This window comes from Trachypithecus francoisi, unplaced genomic scaffold (assembly GCF_009764315.1).
Source record: "Trachypithecus francoisi isolate TF-2019V2 unplaced genomic scaffold, Tfra_2.0 Lachesis_group5, whole genome shotgun sequence".
Lineage (NCBI taxonomy): Eukaryota > Metazoa > Chordata > Mammalia > Primates > Cercopithecidae > Trachypithecus > Trachypithecus francoisi.
The window spans coordinates 67,619,838-67,643,171 of record NW_022681470.1 but is presented as its reverse complement, the minus strand read 5'-3'; the positions used below and the strand labels follow the sequence as shown (position 1 = coordinate 67,643,171).

Sequence of the window (23,334 nt, the reverse complement as noted above, 5' to 3'; positions counted from 1 at the left end):
GGGCTTCAAGAGAGATTCTCCAGGAAAGGAAGAGAATAGACAGATGAGCAGATACCTCTGACCATGTGGAAAATTCTATCTGAGGGATTTTCCAGTTCTGTTGGAGAATCTGGGAAGCAGGAGGGACAATAAACTAATGAAAGAAAAAAAATGGCGAGGCAATTCACCTAAGTGGAAGAAACAGTTGTATAAGAAAGGAGATGCACTTATACTAAACAGTTTAGCAGTTAGCCACACTTACCATGATGTGCTGAGTGTTGAATTAACAAACAAAATGGAGTTATTATATTAGGAGAAAAAATAGGGAGTAGGACTAAGATGCTAAAATTTCATGAAGAAAGCAGCTAATAGTTATAATTCATAAATGAAGAAATAGGCTGAGCGTGGTGGCTCATGCCTGTAATACCAGCACTTTGGGAGGCCAAGGCAGGTGGACCTGACCTGAGGTCAGGAGTTCGAGACCAGCCTGGCCAACATGGTGAAATTCCATCTCTACTAAAAATAAAAAAATTAGCCACGTGTGGTGGCGCACACCTTTAGCCCCAGCTACTCAGGAGGCTGAAGCAGGAGAATGGCTTGAATCCAGGAGGTGGAGATTGCAGTGAGCCAAGATCAAGCCACTGCACTCCAGCCTAGGCAACAAGAGCAAAACTCTGCCTCAAAAAAGGAGAGAAAAAGGAAAGAAGGAAGGAAGGAAGAAAGGGAGGGAGGGAGGGAGGGAGGGAGGGAAGGAGGGAAGGAGGGAGGGAGGGAGGGAGGATAAATGAAGAAATAATAAAATTAGTGTACACTTTGGAAAGAAGTAAAAATCAGAAACGACTAAGAGAATTGAATGTTGCTGTTGCTGGGGAAAGGGACCCAAGAATGGGATGAAGGGAAGCTGCTCGTTTACTTATTTATTTATTACATTCATGCTTGATGTGTGAACCATGGACATATCTTACTTAAACTTTCAGGTTTCAGTTTTTCTCCTGGTAAAATGGGAATAGTGATAAGACATACCTATAAAGCTGCTGTTAACATCATATGAGATAACATGGTCAAATTCCCTCTGTAAACATTCCCTTTCTAGTTGGACCAATTTTTCAGAGTAGTTATTTGATAAACAGAGGAGACACAATCGAAACCCACGTGGTCCAAGTACTGAAGGCTGAATATTAATCAATCCAATGCCCAATATGCATAAGCAGCAAAGAGACATGAAGTGAACTGGTGATCTAAGTAGGAGGGGTTTATCAAAACGAAGATTCTTCTAGTCTGAAATCCAGGAAGCTTAGATCATGTATAACTGGGTTTGACTCCCTTCCTCATTTAACTAACTGTATTCTTAGATAAATTATTTACCTTCCCCAGTCTCCAGTTTCTCTATCTGTAACACTGGAGGTAGTAACACCTACGCTGGAGGCTTGCTGCAGTGGTTACATCAAACAACAAATGTGAGAGATTCTTGTATGGTATCTGGTACCATTTCTTCTTTAGCAAAGGATGGCAACTACAACAGACCTAGTTTGTTTTGGAGAATGACAACTCTAACCTTCAATTTCTTTGTTGTTGTTCTTCTTTTTTTTTGTTGTTGTTGTTGTTGAGTCTTGCTCTATTGCCCAGACTGGAGTACAGTAGCTATTCGCCAAGTACAATCATAGCATGCTATAGCACGGAACTCCTGGCCTCAAGTGATCTTCCGCCTCAGTCTCCTGAGTAGTTGGGACAACAGGCACATGCTATCAAAACAGGCTGATTTTTATTTGTTTTTGTAGCAAGCGGGTCCCACTGTGTTTCCCAGGTTGGCCTTGAACTCCTGGCCTCAAAGGATTCTCCCACCTTGGCCCCTCAAAGTGTTAGGATTATAGGTATGAGCCACTACATCTGACTAACTTTCAATTTCTAACATAAATCAAGCATCCAGGATCAGCTAGTCAAAGCCTCCCTAGGGTGAATCCGTACTGCTCACCTCTCTCTCAATAATTTTTAGTTAGACAACAGTATGTATTTACTGTAGCAAAAGTTGAAAATATAAATAAGCAAAAATAAGAAACTATGTATCACAAATAATACTACCAGTAAGAATTAACCACCATGATTATTTTAGTGTATAACCTTTCACATACTTTTCTGTTTATGTGTATTTTTAAATAAAAATAAGGTTTTATTAAATCTATCATTCTTTGGTGATAATTTTAAACTAATATGTCAAGAACATATTCCCTCTCAAAAAAACTATTTTAGGCCAGGTGCAGTGACTCAGGCCTGTAATCCCAGCACTTTGGGAGGCTGATGTAGGCGGATCACGATATCAGGAGATCGAGACCATTCTGGTTAACATGGTGAAAACCCGTCTCTACTAAAAATACAAAAATATATATATATATATATAGCCAGGCGTGGTGGCACGCACCTGTAGTCCCAGCTACTTGGGAGGCTGAGGCAGGAGCATCACTTGAACCTGGGAGGTGGAGGTTGCAATGAGCCTAGATCGCGTCACTGAACTCCAGGGTGGGCAACAGAGTTAGACTCCGTCTCAAAACAAAACAAAACAAAACAAACTATTTTAACATCACTTTTAATAGCTGCAGTCAGTTTGATGGATGAACTTCACCTTTTATACTGTACCCTTGCTTCCTACCCTTCCGTGGACTGTCAGTGTCTGTTCCAGCGATTACTCCAGCCTATTAGATCAACTACAGGTTTGACACCGGAAGAAAAAGCAAGATCCAACTTAAATTGTGTGTTTCAATACATGTCAGTAATCACAAGTATATTAATACCAACTCAGCTTATCTCTAACAAGACCAGCAGCTGCTCGAAAGGCTTTTTAAAGCAGAGTTTATTTCTAGGACTTGGAAAGAATGTGAGGTACTTTAGAAGAATTTTATTTTGGAAGTCCTGCACATCTCTGCCTTAGATCTTTAAAAATGCGTTACATACGCGTGCACACACACATGCTGCACACATATAGTCACAGCATATGTACATATATAATATACATTGTAAAAATATATTGCAGTAAGTATGTGCATATTATTTTAGGAAGAAAGAAGGGGGCTATTTTTCTTTTCATCAATAATAGGAACACTGGAAATTCAAGCTTTGTCACCTCCAGTGGGTAATTTGGATTTAGGGGAGAAAAAAAGATACCCAGAATTAGAAAGACACAGCCAAAGCTTCAACATATACATACTAAGATTATTTGTTTTTCCCAGGTTCATCTATGGAAAGTTGCTAGGCACTAGACTGCGATTAGAGCAACCACCATTCCTCTGTGCCAGAGACTCACAGATGAAGAATCAAACTCCACAAACCACCAAGAAAAGCCAGTTTCAACCTTTTACATTCACACTGTGGATCTCATCTTTGGCTCAGTACTCGTTCCTGAGATTACGGTGTCCCAGGTGAGACTTTGCATTAAGCAGGGAGAAGGTATAAGAATGCCATGATAGCAGCCGATGATTAGAGCAGGTGACCTGTCTTGCTCCAGCAGAAACTGAGCAGCCAGGGAGAGGCAGCAGAAGGCCAAGCACTGGCCAGTCCTGGTGCTCATCCGTCCAGGCATAACTGAAAATGGATTCTATCTCAAAGTCTTCTATCTGTCAGCTGACTCAGTCATGGAAAGTTAAAAAGAACCTTTGAAAATGCTTTTGTCATACTAAACATATTTGAACTAACGTGGAATTATTTTCAGAATTCTACCTCTTAGACCAGAGAGGTTAACATTCAGGCTTCCAGTTCCCACAGAGAAGAAAATGTATAACCAGAGAATTGCATAGTGTGTTTCCTGCATCGCTAATGATCCTTAGGAGTGGGAGACAATGCCGTGGGGGTGCCAAAGGGCCGTAATCTACCAAGGAACACACTGTTCATAACAATACACATTGCTTTTTCCAGACCCAGAGGCCCGAGTGAGCACTAATAAGCTGGGACAACAGGCTAATTTGATGTGTGGGATTAATATGTTAATTTAATGCTCTCCTGTTTGGTTAAGTGGTTTGTGTTCCTAAATTTCTAAGCATGGCATTCAAATCCCTTTATATGGGAACCATGTGGCCCCTCTAACCACCCTTCTCCTATTTGTTTTGGCAGCCTCGTGACCTGGATACAGCATGCCCATCCATGCCTGACTTCAGGCAGCATGTGCACTGTTCTCCCAGTCTGCAATGCCAGTCTTCTTCTCCCTCCTGACCCTGGCCAAATCCTACTGTTAATTCTCCAGGGTACTATTCAAGCCTTGGCTCTTTAATGAACCTTTCCCAAAAGCTTAGCTCACACTGACCACCATGAACATCAGCTGCCTCTGTGCCTCATTCTGGTCACTCTGCACGTAATGCCTTACAGTGGTCCTCAACTTGTCTGTGCATATCTCATCTCTCCATCCGGATCATAAGCCCCTGGGGGGTAGGGATGAACTCTCACAGCTTTCTTTTCTCACTGTCAGCACTCTCATTTTACTCGACCCCTGAGTAGCATCACCACCATGGACCACTTCCCCTCCATGAAATCTCCCCTCTTCTTAGTTTCTGTGAAATCACCCTCTAGATTTTCCTCCTCCTCAACTCCTCCTCCATCCAGCTTCTCAATACTGGTGTTCCCTGGCTGCCTTTTCTTCTCTTTGCACACACGCATGCATGCATTCCCTCTCTCTCTCTTTCTCTAAGAGTCTCAAATATTCTCATGGCTCCAAAACATCATCTATATGCTCCCAAATTTCTATCTCTAGCGTGGACCTGTCTTCTAAGCAATGCCTGGGAAGGCTAGGTCAATCAGCATTTTATTATGTTTATAAAGGCAAGTTCATTTGTCATATAGATATCTTAGCTCTTCATAGAGAGAAGCTCCCATTTCACGGTTTTATTACAACTTTAATCCAAAGCAGTCATCATAATATGAGTACTCTGATAGGAGGTCAGGCAAGGAACCTTAATTCATGGCAGGGATCATGTCTTATTCAGTTTAGAGTCCTTCAGTAATGTGCAAAGTGTCTTCTACATAAGATGCTGAAAATTTTTTTCCTAAATGAATAAGTTAAGAAATGAATAGCCATGCTGACTGTGCCTAAGTGGGCTCAGTCGAGAAAGGGTACCATTTTCTGGAGAAAATGGCTTATGTCCAGTAACTGCTTGATTTTAATTTGTTGAAAGAAATCCAAATGGTGGAGGAATAGAAGGCCATGAGCCATTATCAAACACCACAGCTCTTCTCAAATTTGCTTTATACTCCCTCAGAGGCTTAGTTGGGGCTTGGACTACTGACCCCTAGGAAAAGGTTTTCTAATCAGGACAACTAGACATGTATGTCTTGTCAAGCGGTGAGTTAGGATTCTACAGAATCAAATAACCATAGTTTGGATCATGTTGGTCAATTTACAATCAACAATACTTTTAAATTGGTTGATTTCTTAAAACCAATTTGGAATTCTCTATCTTCAAAATCAAACTGATCAACATGGCCAATAAATTGAATTACCACCACCATAGTCTTTGGGTTCTCTCTGATATCCCAGAACATCAAATCCCTACCACGACCATCAGACTGATTCTCGGTGGTTTTCACTAGAGGTGTGTTTCCTCAATTAAGTCTATAAATAGAAATTTTACTGCTTCAGAGAGGATATAAATCAGCTCAGCAAGACACTCTTGGGGCAAAGAGGGGGAGGCAAGGCTGGGAGGGGAGAACATATTTAAATTATGCAATGAAATGGAAATCAGCGGTGGGGGTAGGTGAACTATTTGAGATATAGATTCTCCTTTGGGTAGGAATAATCGACAAGCAGCCTGAAGGAGCCTTCCTTCAAAGGAGAGATTAAATTGAGAATTGGCAAGAAGTGGTGTCACTTCAAAATGTTTCCTCTGATTAAAATATTTCAATGCTAAACAGAAATCCTCGCTCCCTGGAGAGTACATGTATAGAGAAAAAGCGCAGTCCTCCAGCAGTAACTCCTCTACATCCACGGAGCTTGGATGCTTTGTGAAAATGCCTTTTGTCAGCTTCCTACAGCTCTGTGTCTCAGTGAGTCACAACCAACAATCCCTTCTCTCATAAAGCAGCAGGCTACCAGGAAGACTAATTCCTCCTTACCCCATTGTTTCCTGTATATATATTTTGTGCACTGAGCATTATAACAGCATTTTGCCATTGCTAGACCTATTTGTATCTATGCTGCTGCTTAGTAAGATAATCTCCCAATGCTCAATAACTCTCAGTCTTAGTCAGTTTTTTCAGTGTTCAATCTATATTCTTCATGTTGCTGCACAAGCCTATTTCATCTTAAACTCCCCTCAGTGAATGAAGTCAGAAAGGATCATTCATTCTTTCTTTTATTCAAGAAGGCATTGTGCCAGGAATTGGGATAAGGGTCAAGAATACAGTATTTCTGACCTTGTGAGGCTTAAAGTTCAGTGAGGGAATAAATTATGTTAAAATTTTCATTTCAACTGTGATAAATATAGCAGAAGAGAACATATACAAGGTACACAAAATAAATTATCAAATGGGATCTAATTGAGTTAGGAGGGCCAAACTAGATATCATTTGAGCTGAAATCTGAAGGATGAGTAGGGGTGGAAGGGAAGGAAAGAGAGCACTCTAGAAGATGGAAGTACCTGTGTTGGGGAGCTGAGGATAGAGGGACGAGGTATGTAATGAACGGAAAGAAGAACAGAGAGGTGATGGAGGGGAGGAGTGGGAAAAGGCAGTAAGTTAAAGATCAGATAGGGTGTCATAGGTCATCTTAAAAGTTGTGGACCTGGTTCTAACAAAATGGGAGTCACTATAGGATTTAAAGGGCAGCAACATGGTTAGGTTTTTATGGAGAAATATCAGTCAGGACTATGAGGATAATAAATGAAGGGGGAGGAAGTGGAAGCAGGGATTTAGTTAGAAGCTATTTGGTAGACCAGGAAAGAAATGAAAGCAGCTTGGATTAGGATTTCAGTAGAAATAGAAACAAACAAAAAAATTCAAAGTCTACTTAGGAGGTAGAATGTACAGTACATGCAGATGAATCTGAGGGGGAGAGAGGTACAAAGCATAACATAATAGCTTTGGCCTTGAGTAGCTAGATAGATGGTGGTGTCATTTGGGGAAAGAGAGTATGCTGGAATTACTGGGAGGCAGGGGTGCATGAGCTCAGTATTACATGTGCGAAACCTGGGAGATTTCCAAGTCAAGAGGTTCAGCACGTTACGTTTTCTAGAAGGGGGGTATGTTCCAGAGCTGCACTGTTTAAAATGGTGGCCACTAGCCTTATGGGAGATACTGTGATCTAAATTAGCTAAAATTAAATATATTTAAAATTCAGAGTTTAAATAGGCACTGGCCACATTTCAAGTGCTCAATGGGGCTAGTAGCTACTGTACTAGACAGTGTAACGAACATTTCTGTCACCTTTAAAGTTCTATCAGACAATCTTGTTGAAGACGATCAGAGGGCTTCCTATTTACAACACTCAGCTCTGACAAGTATTTGGGTGAATGTTCAGCTCTCAGTCTACCAACACCAAGAAATAGAATTCTTCTATATTTTGATCCCCAAATAAGACCTTGGGGTTGAAGATGAAGACATGAAAGAAGTGGGAGGTGAAGCAAGATGGCCAAATAGAAGCCTTCACCAATCATTCTCCCTGTAGGAACACCCAATTAAACAACTATCTACACATAAAAACACACCTTTATAAGAACCAAAAATTGGATGAGCAATCACAGTACCTGGTTTTAACTTCATATCACTGAAAGTGGCTCTGAAGAGGGTAGGAAAGACAGTCTTAAATTGCAATGCCACCTCTCCTCCATCCTCCAACAGCAGCCACATGGCATGGACCAACAACTCGTACACTTGGGGGAGAAAGATCACAGTGACTGTGGGACTTGGCACTGGAACTCAGGGCTGCCCTGTCACAGCAGAAAGCGATACTGGGCAGAACTCAGCCCGGTGCCCATGGAGGCTGCCCTTAGAGCAGCCCTAGTCAGAGGGGAAACATCCATCCCCAGAAGTCAGAACTTGGATTCCAGCAACCCTTTTCCCCAAGGGCTAAGGGACTCCAAGGTCATAAATAAACTTGAAAGGTAGTCTAGGCAACAAGGACTGATTCCTGAGCAAGTCTTCATACTTTGCTGAACTTCAAGCCAGTTGATTTCAGGGACATGTGACCTAGTGAGACACCAGCCAGGGCATCCAAGGGAGTGTTTGCATCACCCCTCTCCCAACCCCAGGCAGCATAGCTCACAGCTCCAAGACAGATTCCTTTCGAACTTCTGCCTGAGAAGAGGAGACAGAAGAATAAAGACAACTTTGTCTTGCAATTTGGATACCTGCTCAGCCACAGTAAGATAGGGGGCCAGGCAGAGTTCTGAGGCCTCCATCACAACCCCTACCTCCCAGACAACATTTCTAGACATACCCTGGGCTAAAAGGGAACCCACTGTTTTGAAGGGAAGGATGCAGTCCTGGCAAAATAAATCACCTGTTGACAAAAGAGCCCTTAGGCCCTGAATAATCAACAGTGGTAGCCAGGCAGTGCTTGCTGTGGACCTTTGGTATGACTCAGAGACTTGCTGGCTTCAGGCATGACATAGCACATTCCCTGTTGTGGTAGCTATGGGGAACTCCTCCTGCTTGAAAAAAGAAGAGGGAAGAGGAAAGAGGACTTTGTTTTGCAGCCAAGGTACCAGCTCACCCACAGTGGGGTAGAGCACAGAGTAGGCTCTTGGGTTCCCAGTTCCAGGTTTTGGCTCAGACATTTCTGCACCTGTCTTGGGCTAGAAGGGAGTCTACTGTCCTGAAAGGAAGGACCCAGTCTTGGCAGCATTCATCACAAGCTGAATGAAGAGCCCTTGGATGCTGAATGAACACTGGCAATAGCCAAGCAATACTTGCCACAGGCCTCAGGTGGTGGTAGCCATGAGAAAAGACTCCTCTGCTTGTGGAAAGGAGAAGGAAGGGTGGCAAGGACTTTGTATTGCAGCCTGGGTGCCAGCTCAGCTGTAGTAGAATAATGCACCAAGTAGATTCCTAAGGTTTCTGACTCTAAGACCTGGCTCCTGGATGGCATCTTAGGACCCACCCAGGACCAGGAGGAAGCCATAACCCTGAAGGGAAGGATACAAGTCTGGCTGACTTTGCCACCTGCTGATTATAGAAACCTAGGGCCTTGAGCGAACATAGGTGGTAGCCAGGCGGTAGTTACTGTAGGTCATGGACAAGACCCAGTACTGTGCTGGCTTCAGGTCTGACCCAGGGCAGTCCCAGTGGTGGTGGCCCACAGGAGTTTTTGTGTCACTCCACCTCCAGCTCTAGGCAGTTTAGCACACAGACTCCATTTGTTTGGGAGAAAGTAAGGGAAGAGAACAAGAGTCTTTGCCTGGCAATCCAGGTAATTCTTCTGGATCTTCTCTAAGATAACCAAGGTGATACTTCTATGAGTCTGCAAGACTCACAGCATTACTGGACATGGGGTGCCCCATATTGCAAATACAGTTAGAGCAACCAAAAGCTTAGATCACAATGCCCACGTCCCTTCAAATACCTGGAAAGCCTTCCCAAGAAGCATAGGTAAAAAGAAGCCCAAACTGTGAAGACTACAATAAATACCTAACTCTTCAATGCCCAAATACCAATGTACCATGCACAAGCATGATGACCATCCATGAAAATATGACCTCACTGAATGAACTAAAGAAGGCACCAGGAACAAATTGCTGAGACACAAAGATATGTGACCTTTCAGGTAGAGAATTCAGAATAGCTACTTTGAGGAAACTAAATGAAGTTCAAGACAAAACAGAGAAGGAATTCAGAACCCTATCAGATAAATTTAACAGACACTGAAATAATTACAAAGAATCAAGCAGGAATTCTGGAGATGAAAAATGCAACTGATACACTGAAAAATGCCTCAGAGTCTCTTAGCAGAATTGATCAAGCAGAAGAAAGAATTAGCACACTTGAAGATGAGCTATATGAAAATACAGTCAGAGGAGATAAAAAAGAATATAAGAGAATGAAGCATGCCTATAAGATCTAGAAAATAGCCTCAAAGAGGCAAATCTAAGAGTTAATGGCCTTAAAAGGGAGGTAAAGAGAGGAAAAGACAGGGGTAGAACATTTATCCAAAGAGATAATATCAGAGAACTTCCCCAAACTAGAGAATGATATCAGTATTCAAGAACAAGAAGGTTACTGAACATCAAATAGATTTAACCCAAATAAGACTACCTCAAGATAATCAAACTCCCAAAGTCAAGGATAAAGAAAGAATCTGAAAAGCAACGAGAGCAAATAAATAAATAACATACATTGGAGCTCCAATACATCCGGCAGAAGATTTTTCAATGGAAACCTTACAATTCAGGGGAGGGTAGAAGATATACAGTGCTGAAGGAAAAAAACTTTTATCCTAAAATAGTATATCCAGCAAAAATATCCTTCAAACATGAAGGAAAAATAAAGACTTGCCCAGACAAACAAGCTGAGGAATTTCATCAACACCAGACCTGTCCTGCAAGAAATGCCAAGGGTAGTTCTTCAGTCTGAAAGAAAAGGATATTAATAAGCAATAAGAAATCATCTGAAGGTGCAGAACTCATTGGCAATATCAAGTACACAGGAAAACACAGAATACTATGACAATGTAATTGTGGCCTACAAACTACTCATATATTGAGTAGAAAGACTAAAACACAAATCAGTAACAAATAATAATAACAACAACTTTTAAAGACATAAACAGTACAATGAGATATAAATAAAAACAACAAGAAGTTAAAAGCAGTACAAAGTTAAAGTGTAGAGTTTTTATTAGTTTTCTCTTTGCTTATTAATTTGTTTATACAATCAGTGTTAAGATGTCATCAGTTTAAAATAATGGGTGATAAGATTATTTGCAAGCCTCATGGTAATTTCAAATCAAAAAACACACAACAGATACACAAAAAAGCAACAAATTAAAACACACCACCAGAGAAAATCACTTTCACTAAAAGACAGAAAAGAGGGAAAGAAGACCACAAAACAGAAAACGAATAGTAACATGGCAAGAGGAAGTCCTAATTTATAAATAACAACGTTGAATGTAAATGGACTAAACTCTCCAATCAAAAGACAGAGTGGCTGAATAGATTAAAAAATACATATAGATTAAAAATCAGGACCCCATGATCTGTGGGCTACAAGAAACACACTTAACTTATAAAGACACATAGACTGAAAGTAAAGAAATGGAAAAAGATATTCCATGCCAACGGAAACCAAAATAGATATCAAGACAAAACATCAGCAGCTATACTTACATCAGACAAAATAAATTTCAAGACAAAAACTGTAAAAAGAGACAAAGATACATATATCATCATTATATAATGATAAAGGGATCAATTCAGCAAGAAGATACAACAGTTGTAAATAATACATGTAACCAATATTGGAGCACCCAGATGTCTAAAGCAAATATTATTAGAGCTAAAGACAGATATCCCAATAACAGCTGAAGAAATTATACACCCCACTTTCAGAATTAGACAGATCATCCAAACAGAACATCAACAAAGAAACATCAGCTTTAACCTGCAGCACAGGTCAAATGGACCTAATCGACATCTACAGAACGTTTCATCCAACGGCTGCAGAACACACATTCTTCTCCTCCACATATGGATCATTATCAAGGATAGACCATATGTTAGGCCACCAAAATCAGTCTTAAAACATTTTACAAAACAAAATTATATCCACTACCTTCTCTGAACAATGGAATAAAAGCAGAAATCAATAACAAGAGGAATTTTGTTATTTTTTGTTGTGTTTTGTTTCCCAAACACAGGGAAATTAAACAATATGCTCCTGAATGACAGAGGGTCAATGAAGAACTTAAAAAAGAAATTGAAAAACTCCTTGAAACAAACGATAATGGATACACAACATGCCAAAACCGATGGGAGATGGCGAAAGAAATATTAAGACGAAAGTTACAGCTATAGGCACCTACATCAGAAAAGTCGAAAAACTAAAAATAACCTAATGATGCACCTTAAAGAATTAGAAAAGTAAGAGCAAACCAAACCCAAAATTAAAACAAAGGAAACAATAAAGATCAGAGATGAAATACATAAAATTGAAACAATGAAAATACAAAATCAATGAAATGAAAAGTTGGTTTTTTGAAAAGATTCATATAATTGACAAGCCTTTAGCCAGACTAAAAGAAAGAAATCAAGAAAGTAATCCCAATTATAATAGCTACAAATTAAATACCTAGGAATTAACCAAGAAGTGAAAGATCCCTACAATGAAAATTATAAAACACTGATGAAAGAAATTGAAGAGGACACAAAAAATGGAACGATATTCCACGTTCATGAACTGAAATAATCAATATTGTTAAAACATCCATATTATCTAAAGTAATCTACAGTTTCAATGCAATCTCTATCAAAATACTAATGACATTCTTCACAGAAATAAAAAAAAAATCCTAAAACTTATACGGAACCACAAGACACAGAATAGCCAAAGCTATTCTGAGCAAAAAGAACAAAACTGGATGAATCACATTATTTAACTTCAAAATATACTATGAAGCTATAGTAACCAAAATAGTATGGTATTGCCCAAAAACAGACACATAGATCAATGGAACAGAATAGAGAACCCAGGAACAAATCCACACATCTACAGTGAACTCATTTTCAACAAAGGTGCTAATAATATACACTGAGGAAAGGACAATCTCTTCAAAAAATGGTGCTGGAAAACTGGATATCCATATAAAGAAGAATGAAACTAGACTCCTCTCTCCACCATATTAAAAAAATCAAATCAAAATGAACTAAAGACTTAAATTTAAGGTCTCACAATATGAAACTACTAAAAGAAAACATTGGAAAAACTTGCCAGGACACTGGAGTTAGCAAATAATCCTTTAGTAATACCCCATAGGCATAGACAACCAAAGCAAAAATGGACAAATGGGATCACATCAAGTTTAAAGTTTTCTGCACAGTAAAGGAAACAATCAACTAAGTGAAGACACAACCCACAGAATAGGAGAAAATATTTGTCAACTGTCCATCTGACAAGGGATTAATAGTCAGGATATATAAGGAGCTCAAACAACTCTACAGGAAAAAAAACCTAATAATCTGATTAAGAAATGGGCAAAGCATCTGAATAGACATTTCGAAAAAGATGACATACAAATGGCAAACAGGTATATGAAAAAGTGCTCAACATTAAAGTCAGAAAAATTCAAATCAAAACTACAATACGATATTTTCTATCCCCAGTTAAGATGGCTTTATCTAAAAGACAGACAATAACGAGTGCTGGTAAGGATGTGGAGAAAAGGGCATCACTGTACACTGTTGGTGGCAATGTAAATTAATACAACCACTATGGAAAACAGTTTGCAGGTTCCTCAAAAAACTAAAAACAGAATTATCATATGATTCAGCAGTCCTATGACTTGGGATATACTCAAAAGAAAGGAAATCAGTAAATTAAAGAAATATTTGCACTCCCGTGTTTACTGTAGTACTATTCGCAATAGCCAAGATTTGGAAGCAACCTAAGTGTCCATCAACAGACAAATAAAGACAATGTTGTACATATACCCAATGGCGTATCATTCAGCCATAAAAAAGAATGAAGGCCTATCCTTTGCAACAACATGGATGGAACTGGAAGTAATTAAGGAAAATAAACCAGGCACAGAAAGGCAAACTTCACATGTTCTCACTTGTTTGTGGGAGTTAAAAATTAAAACAACGGAACTTGTGGAGACAGAGAGTAAAAGGATGATGACCAGAGGCCTGGAAGGGTAGCTGGGGGGAAGGATGGTTATTGAGCATAAAAATATAGTTATATAGAATTAATAAGATGTAGTATTTGGTAGCACAACAAGGTGACTGCAGTCAACGATTATTATATATTTAAAACTGACTGGAAGAGTATGATTGGATTGGTTGTAACGCAAAGAAAGCATAAAGGCTTGAGATGATGGATACCCTATTTACCCCTCTGTGATAATTATACATTGCATGCTTGTATCAGGTACCCCACAAATACAAATACTTACTATGTACCCGCAAACATTTTTTGAAAAGATATGACAAAGAAAAAATATTTTTTTTTTTATTTAGACATCTGCTAATCTATCTTAATAAAACGGATGAAGGATATACACCATGAAGAAAGGGTGTGATGGTTAATTTTATTTGTAAACCTGAATGGGCCCAAATATTCACTTAAATATTATTCATGGGTGTTCTGGTAAAGGTGTTTCTGGATGAGATTAACATTTGAATCAGTAGACTGAAGAAAGCAGATTTCCTTCCCCAATGTGAGTGGGCCTCATCCAATCTGTTGAAGTTCTAAATAGAACAGAAAGCTAAGACAATATTTTTTTCTGTCTTCAAGCCTGTCTTTGAGCTAGGACACTGGTCTTCTCTTGCCTTTTTTTTTTTTTTTTTTGGACTGGAACTTACATCATTAGCTCTCCTGGGTCTGAATTTCTCAGCCTACAAAATCACATGGTCTAATTCTGTACACTAAATTTCTTTACCGTCATCCCTACCGCACCCCACCCCCGCCCGCCCACCCAAACACACACACACCCCCTATTGATCTGTTTCTCTGGAGAACTCTGAATAATACTAAGGACGTGAGGGGCATGCAGAATGAATTCACAGCGGCAGTAAGTCTTTATTTGGATTTTGACAGAAGAACAGGAAACTGATTCATGGAAAGAGAGGGAAGAAGGGTAACCTAAGTGGGGAAATAGTTTCCTCAAAAATTTGTGTGCATTTGGATGTTGTGTGGAACTACATAAGAAACAGGGTACTGGAGGAAGACTCTATGTCTGGATAAGTGGAGGAAGAACTAAAGAATCAATCTGATATGAAAGCACTAATTGTACACTGACTTAACACTAAGGCTCACTCAGACAACGGGGATAAACAGAGTAATGGGAACCTGGCCATGTACTCAAGGAGTGCATTGTCTAAATAGCCGTCACCTCCTACCAGGCTTGTAGGTGATAAAAATAGGTTTCATAAAATATATTCTTGCTCAATAAAGATGCAAGCCAAACATCACATTTGCAACATATAAGACAAATATTTTGCCAAAAAAATGCATATCAAAAATTACTATGTACCAAGGTACCTGAATTATAGATGGAAGGTCAAGTGAGGTGAATGAGTGAGTCTTGAAGCAAGCTGTGATGGAGCAAGGTAGACAGGCAAGAGCTTCATCCTGTGAGTAAATGCGCTTGATGCCTTGATTTATTTTGAACCAAAATGAACAGGCCACAGGCTACATGGCACAGTTGGGTTACTCCAACGTTTTAGATTTCTAAAATTATTACTAGCATAAGCTATGGCTCAAAGGCCACAGAGCACTGCTTAACATTAAGTTCAAGGTTAATGTTAGCTGCTTCATGATACAGCACAGAAATGAGTTACAGGGCTACAGACAGGGCTGAAAAGAACCTTCTGTCTTTCAAAGGTGATAACTGTGTTTTCAGGCTTTGGAGCAGAATGCTTAGATTGGAGGGAAGATTAAAATCTTTATGATAGCATCCTTTTTTGTTTTCCTGTGTGTTACATAGCCATGGCTTTCACTGAAATACCATTTTCTATTAGAATCCACTGGCATTTCTTTCCTGCTGATGGCTGGAAAAATATTTATCTTTATACATACATGAGCATATTTAAATTCCCTCCAATGTGTCGTTTGACTACTCAGTTTATTTCAGTTTTTATTGAAATAACTGTCCACTTGTACTATGGCTATCTTTATAAAAACATATGTAAATGTATTCTGTTTTGACAGGGTTTTTTAAAGTGCATTTGCTTTAGTTATTCATACTGGTGGAATTTAGCCACATTAATCATTTTTCAAATTTTCTGTGTGTGATTGCCTGCCATGAACACTGATGCCAGCACATTTCTTTTTAGCTACTTTTTTTGGGGTTAGAGGGATATTGCTACATCTTCAGAACCGATGATTTCCTACAAAATTGTAATATATCATATACCACATTTGCAAGATAAAAGCTATGTCCATAGTTTAAAATCACTTAAAATATACGTGTAAAGAGAAATGCTTAATTGATTTTCCAAATCACTTTCCTGTAAAGTTGAACTGTTTCTTAAAACCTTAGTTGTTTTTTACACTACTATATACAACACCCATCAAGATTTAAAATTCCAGTTATACTCAATATTAGCAAGGTCATTCTTATGCACCATTGGTAGAAACATAAACTAGTGTACTTTTGTTTACAGGGCAGTTAAGAGTTAATAGGCAATATACATAATGAACATTAAAGATGAGAAAAACCTTGAACCTGGAAATTTCACTTACGAGAATTCATCCTGGTTATGATATTCATTTTAATACAGCTGATAGTTGCAAAAAACCTTTAGAATAATATGATTACTAATAATAGGAGACTAAAATAAATTATGGCATATCCACATAAGGGAATTCTATGTAGCCATTAAAAAGGGTGGTTAGGTATGGACTCAGTGACTTAAAAAGGTGGTCCCGATACAATCATCTTTCTGTAATAGCATTTGTTTTAATGTTACATACATATGTCTGTTTGTATATACACATAGAAAAAATTTAGAAGAATGGATCTTAACATGGTTTCTGTTGAAGAGAGGTTTTTTCTTGTTTAAATTTTCTAATTTTTACATAATACACTTTTTATAGTTATACACACACACACACACGCACAAACACACATATGCACTACAGAAGCTTCTTTTCCAGCTATCTTGTCTCTAGGCATAGGGACTTTGAACCAACCTAGCAGAAAGGGCCCATGGTGGGGGCAGGGAATCTGATGGCCCCATCCCTCCTAGACCTGATCTGCCTAGCTCAGCTGTCCCCTAACACAGGAGCAAGGACCCTGCTCACCAGATGGTCCTGGATGCAGGGAGTCTCCACCAGCCTCCGGACTCCATTCTCCACAGTGACTCCCAGCCAGTTGAGCGCTGCCCAGCACCAGAGGTAGTCGTAGCCGCCATGCCAGTAGCTCACAAATGCAAATGTCATCGCCGTGGAAAACAGTGTCCCCAGCAGGCCATGCTGGGACCCGCCCACTGGAATGTACACATACCTAGAGAAAGAAGAGGCTGTTAGGAGCCATGCAGAGGGCTGCCCTGCAACTCTGCCTGCTCCCTGGCTTGACTCTCCTGTCGCACACTGCTGTTCACATATGCAGATCCTTCCTCGCTTCCAGGAGGCCAGATTCCTTGGATTCTCCATCCCACAAGGAGTTGGCAAAAACCCAAGCCTCAGCTCTGCAGGGTGTTAGGTTAAATGAACACACAGGCTCAAGAGCTCTCATCACTAGAGCAAAATAGCACTTATAAGAGGCAGGGCAAGAAGTCATGAATTTAGAGTTTCTGGAAGGGATGGGCCCAGGCCCAACCCTGGAAATCCAATCACAGAATGGCAGTTAGGCTTCTGGCTACATGGGACCAGCAACCTTCAAGGCAGGTGATATGGTTTGGCTGCAACCCCACCCAAATCTCATCTTGAATTGTAGCTCCCAAAATCCCCATGTGTCATGGGAGGGACCCAGTGCGAGGTAATTGAATCATGGGAGTGAGTTTTTCCTATGCCGTTCTTGTGATAGTGAATAAGTCTCACACGAGATCTGATGGTTGTACAAAGGGCAGTTGCCCTGCACAGGCTCTCTTGCCTGGCACCATGTAAGATGTGCCTTTGCTCCTCTTTCGCCTTCCACCATGATTATGAGGCCTCCTCAGCCATGTGGAACTGTGAGTCCATTAAACTGTTTTTTCTTTATAAATTACCTAATCTTGGGTATTTCTTCATAGCAGTATGAAAATGGACTAATACAGCAGGTGCGGATTTTACAGCTCAGACTACTAAGTTTATGGTAAACCCATTATTTAAATGCAGTTGGTAAGATCACGTTCCTCAACAGGCAGGAGCTGGGTGCAGCAGATGGGTGCCAGAGACGGTTCCCCAGCTTTCTAGGCAGGTTGCCCAGAAGCAGTCGTGAATTCACAACAAAGAAAAGGGCTCTGTGCTCACAGGGCAGCCAAAGTACCAGACAAAATGCACAGCCGTCCCCTGGGTATGTTCTCCATTGCCGAGACAGCTGCCTGAGTACAGAGAGACAGGACTATGTTCTTCAGTCAGTATTTTCCTGCTTGAGTTGGACAAAACTCACACCTTGGGCTGTTAGGACCTGGAAAGCTAGGAGCTTTTTGCAATAGCCTTTTAAAAAAACCTGTAGGCCTTTGTTTATTGCTGATCAGTGCTTCTTTGTCCAACCTTCCTCCAGGAGGGAAAAAGAGAAAATCCTTTTCTGAATACACAGTATGTTCCAAGCACTAGACACTTTACATGTACTACTTTGTTTGACTCTTTAAAGCACCATATGTATGGTTTATACCCACTGCCCTAGCATTTTAAAATAACTTAGCATTTGTCCTGTTTATATACCATTTTAATTTGGGGGAAGCGATCAAACTTGTTTTTGAGGAGGAAATAAAATTGTTTTCAGAGAAGAAATTGTTCTAGTGAAAATGCTTTCAACAGGACTATTTTATTTTTAGAGATAGCATCTCTAGATGTTACCCAGGCAGGAGTGGAGTGGTGGAATCATAGCTTACCACAACCTCAAGCTCCTGAACTCAGACAATGCTCCCACTTCAGTCTCCCAAGTAGCTGGGACTACAGGCATGCACCACCACACCCAGATAATTTAATTTTTTTTTTTGTAGAGATGATAAAAGTTGCCTAGCCTGGTCTCAAACTCCTAGCCTCAAGTGATCCTCCTGCCTCAGCCTCCCAAAGTACAAGGATTACAGGCGTGAGTCACCATACCTGGTTTAATAGAACTGTATAGGTAGGCAAGCTAAAAATAAAAGCAAGTTATCAGGCAATAAATCTTTTAAAAGACTATACTATTGTAATTACTTCAAACTGTGCCACTGGACAAAGACTCTCTCCTTGACTGAACTTTAGTCAAGTTCCTCTAAGCTCTCTAGGCCTCGACCTTGGTGTCCATCTTTATTGTAGCAAGAATACTGCTAAGTCGGTTTAGAACGAACCCCCCACCTGCAATATCTGATCATGCTCCATTATCTGGCCAAATTCTTCATCATCTACTCTTGGTGTCTGATCACCCTGGCTGCCTTCAGGAGGAATCCTGTTAAGTCTGTTCAGCCAGAATCCCCCTATTTCCCAATGTTTCCTCTTAATAGTATTCTACTCAATGACCCCCCACCTTGCTCCTTGGCTATATCCCCCTTGTCCAAGCTGTATTCAGAATTGAGCCCAGTTCTGGCTGGGTGCAGTGGCTCTTGCATGTAATCCCAGCACTTAGGGAGGCTGAGGTGGGTGGATTGAGACCAGCCGAGCTAACACGGCAAAATCCTGTCTCAACCAAAAACACAAAAATCAGCCAGGCATTGTGGTGTGGGCCTGTAGTCCCAGCTACTTGGGAGGCTGAGGCAGAAGAATCTCTTGAACCTGGGAGGAGGAGGTGAAGGTTGCAGTGAGCTGAAAACATGCCGCTGCACTCCAGCCTGGGTGACAGAGCAAGACTCTGTCAAAAAAAAAAAAAAAAAAAAAAATTGAGTCCAGTTCCATATTGAGGTCTCTTTTCCCCTATTAAAATAATTCCCAAATAAATTTTTTTACTGCTTCAACTACTACCTATATCTGGTTTTTCTTTGACATCCTCCACTCTCAAATATGTTCCAGTTTCCAGTTTAGATAATAAATTATTTGATCACCTTACATAATCCCATTTTATGGGTGAGGAAACTGAGGTTGAGAAATTAATTTGCCCAAGGTACACAGCTGGGGAGGAGAAAGACCAAGAAGCAAATCTGCAACTATACACCCAACTTACTGCTTCCATTACATCCCTGGGCTAATTTTTAAAGTCCTCTATATTTCACCCCAATCAGGAACTATTAAACTGGAAGGCATGTGAGAATGTAGCAGTTTCAGAAATAAGTAAAGCAAAACGAATACTTTCATTTGTGCAAAAACAGGACCATCTTGACATTCAAATTAGCAAATAGGCATCAAGCACTCAATACAGACTAAGGAATCTTCCACCTGCTGTTGAGCATGTCTTTAGGCCTTCAGGGAATTCCTGGCACTATGGGAAACAGACATAACTTTGTTCTTGCTATAAGGATGGGCATACCTGCTTGTGAAACAATAGCAAACAAGTCCCATCATTCAGCTACGTGACATGGTACAAAGTAGACCAGGAAGGTTTCAGAGTGCAGGGGAGAAGGGTGTGAGCAAAAACAGTGGGGCAAAGGAGGCTGAAGAGCGAAGCCTCTCATTCTGGCAAGGCCAAGAGGATGAGTTTTGGTAGGCAAAGAGAAGGTTGGGCTCTGTGCCAAGGACACAAAGGAGGGGCTGGATGACAAGTCAGAAAAGCCTGACAGCCCAGGCCACAGTGGTCTTATCCGGTGTTCTGCTGCCCCCCAGAGGCTGCTTGGTTATTGGTGTGGAACACTCAGCAGAGGCAAAAAATGGGCCACAATTACGCTGCTTCCTACCTGCATGGAGGTAACCGCTGGCCCATCATGAGGCTGCCCTTAACTTTACATAACCAGTGTTGTATATAAAAATAAAATAGGGTGATCAAACCTATTGCAAAAGGGTGAAGAACAACTTCTCTTTAAGGAAACTGTGCAGATGGCTATTTTATAAAACAGATTATCAAATGCTCTTTTCACCCAACCTGCCTCATGTTGTTGTTGTTGCTGTTGTTTAAATCGTATCTCACTAATTAAAAATGAGCTGCAGCCAGGGACAGTGGCTCACACCTGTAATCCCAGAACTTTGGGAGGCCGAGGCTGGGGGGTCACTTGAGGTCAGGAGTTCAAGACCAGCCTGGCCAACATGGTGAACCCTGTCTCTACTAAAAATACAAAAATTAGCCAGGTGTGGTGGCACACACCTATAGTCTCAGCTACTTGGGAGGCTGAGCCAGGAGAATTGCTTGAACTTGGGAGGCAGAGGTTGCAGTGAGCACCACTGCCCTCCAGCCTGGGCAACAGAGTGAGACTCCATCACACACACACACACACACACACACACACACACACACACACAAATTAGCTGCACTGTATATGTCAGAAAACCATAGCATAAAACCCTCTCATTCTCCACACCAATGGTACTTGATCTTGAATTCAACTCCAAGGAGGACATGTTTTCAAACTTGTGATCAGGAAACATCTAGCCCCAAAATTACATGCCCAGCTATTTTGGGCATCTCCTGGAACCAAGGCTCTGTTACTTTGCCTTCAAAATGACAGCAGACAAACATCTCTGAAAATTCCTTTTATTCCAGAAATTCATATATGGCAGGTCTCCAAGGACATGAGGCTGTTTGTTTCAAACCAGAAGAGGGTATAGTTTCAAGACTGGAAGATAAAAATCCCTTCTTTATTCTTAATTTCTAGAAAACAGTACATGTGGTAAAAAGGAAAGCAAACAGGTTATTTTCTTTTACAAATTCTACCATCTTCTGTCAGTTTCATGATTAATAAAAACAGAAACATGTCTCTTTTTTTAGAAAAGCAATGGTATGAAACTGCTTACTAAGATTCGCTGCACAGTAAATTGATTTCCCAATGGAAGAAAGCAATCAGCACCACCTTCTCAGCAAAGCAAAACTAAAAAGCTTGCTTCTCGTCAGTGACTGTGTCAGGCTGAGTCTTCATGAAGCCTGCCTCTGCCGGCTTCGTGTGGTCACTGCTTATAGGAAATGCTGCAGCCACCTTCTTAATTTAAAAGCATCTCACTGAATCAATGCACCATAGCACACCCCCAACTCAGGAGGAGGAATCCATATAAAATGTAGACAGTATTGATGACTTCTACCCTTTACTCAGTGCCCATGCGCCAGGTGCTTTATGCATACTATTTCTAATCATTAAAACAACCCTCCAAGGAAATAACTAGGCCTATTTTATACAGGAGAGGTAAAATCTGCACCTAGAATGTTGTGCTTTTGGTGATATATTTCTTGTTTAACCAAATCTTCAATGCAATCTCCACAGAAACATCCACTGATGTTTTATTAACTGAAAAATGTCCTTTCTAGGAAAGAATTCTTGCTCAAGAGAATAATGCTTACAATTTACAAAGGGATTTAAGCCAATGAGCTCTGTTAGCCACTGTTCAGTGTCAGAAGACAAGAGGTATAACTTCCGCTTTTGAACGACTAAGTAGTCACCCTCTGTCCCACAAGCAGAGATAACACCTGCTATCTCAACTCCCTGACATCCTGCAGACATCTGCCTATGTCAGAAGTAGAGCATAAAAAGTTGGTGGCTAGGGTGATGCTGAGTAGAGGTACATAAAGGGAGAAGAAAATATCTAGCTCCCTCACACCTACTATGAAAAACAACACAAATATACGCCCTACAGAGGGAGACAGGGGTGGAAACAATCCATGTGGTAAACGTATTTATCTTAAAATCGCTATACAATAGCTCCTTGGCTTGCTACATTACCACTTAATTCTATGACAGACTAATGCCAGACCCCAATAAGGTATGAAGATGAAGCACCAGACACTGACGGACATGGCTTTTACTGTCTCCTGCACTGAGCCGAGGTGGGCTTGCTGGTTTCCTGTCATTATTTACCTATTCCTCGGCCGGGCTAGGGCAGGCAGTTGCTGACATCCTACTCTAGCTCCGCCTTAACTTTCCACCTTTATTTCCCTTCTCCCCACTTGGCTCTGGTAGCAAATCCTAAAATCCTGAATAAAGGAGAATTTTATAGCTCCGTGTTCTTGGTCATACCATTTTCACATCTAGAAGATATTCCTCCATCCTCCCGGATTTTCTAACACCTACTCAGTCTATAAACTCCAGTGGATTTTCCATGTCCAGGAAGTCTCTTTTGCATTTTCCAGCTTGCAGTTTAACCCAGGAACCTACGGTGTGTACTGTCTGTTCCACTGATTGAACAGCTATTTACCAAAATGTGTCTATTATGGGTGTCATTTGAGCTAAATTATAAGATTCATTCAGACAGCACTAGATATGTGATGTGCGTATGCATATGCGTGTATGTGTGTATTACACAGCTACTAGTCAACAGTACTTATATACATAACATAATTTCCATTTACTGCTGATAGCCTCAAATAGCTTTTAAACTTGTTATAAATTGTCACCATTGTCATGGACCCATTATAAGCAACAGGAACAAAGGGAAGATTGATTATAAGGTCCTATACCAGGTACTGGGAGACTTTGGAAGATACCTATTCCTAAAGAATACAGACCACTGAAAGACCCTGAGGTTTCTCCA

At 40.5% G+C, this 23,334-nt stretch overlaps 1 protein-coding gene across 7 annotated transcripts in view; it reads right to left on the bottom strand.

The window, feature by feature from the left end:
* HHAT (hedgehog acyltransferase) overlaps nucleotides 1-23,334 on the bottom strand; it is a 348,767-nt gene that overhangs the window by 71,566 nt on the left and 253,867 nt on the right. For all 7 annotated transcript variants that reach the window (XR_004433737.1, XM_033196750.1, XM_033196753.1 and 4 more), the window contains one exon: nucleotides 16,912-17,113. Coding sequence is in view for 6 of the 7 variants with exons in the window: in XM_033196750.1 (XP_033052641.1) it covers nucleotides 16,912-17,113 (202 nt within the window). In the remaining variant the exon portion in view is untranslated. The remainder of the gene's footprint in view (nucleotides 1-16,911; nucleotides 17,114-23,334) is intronic.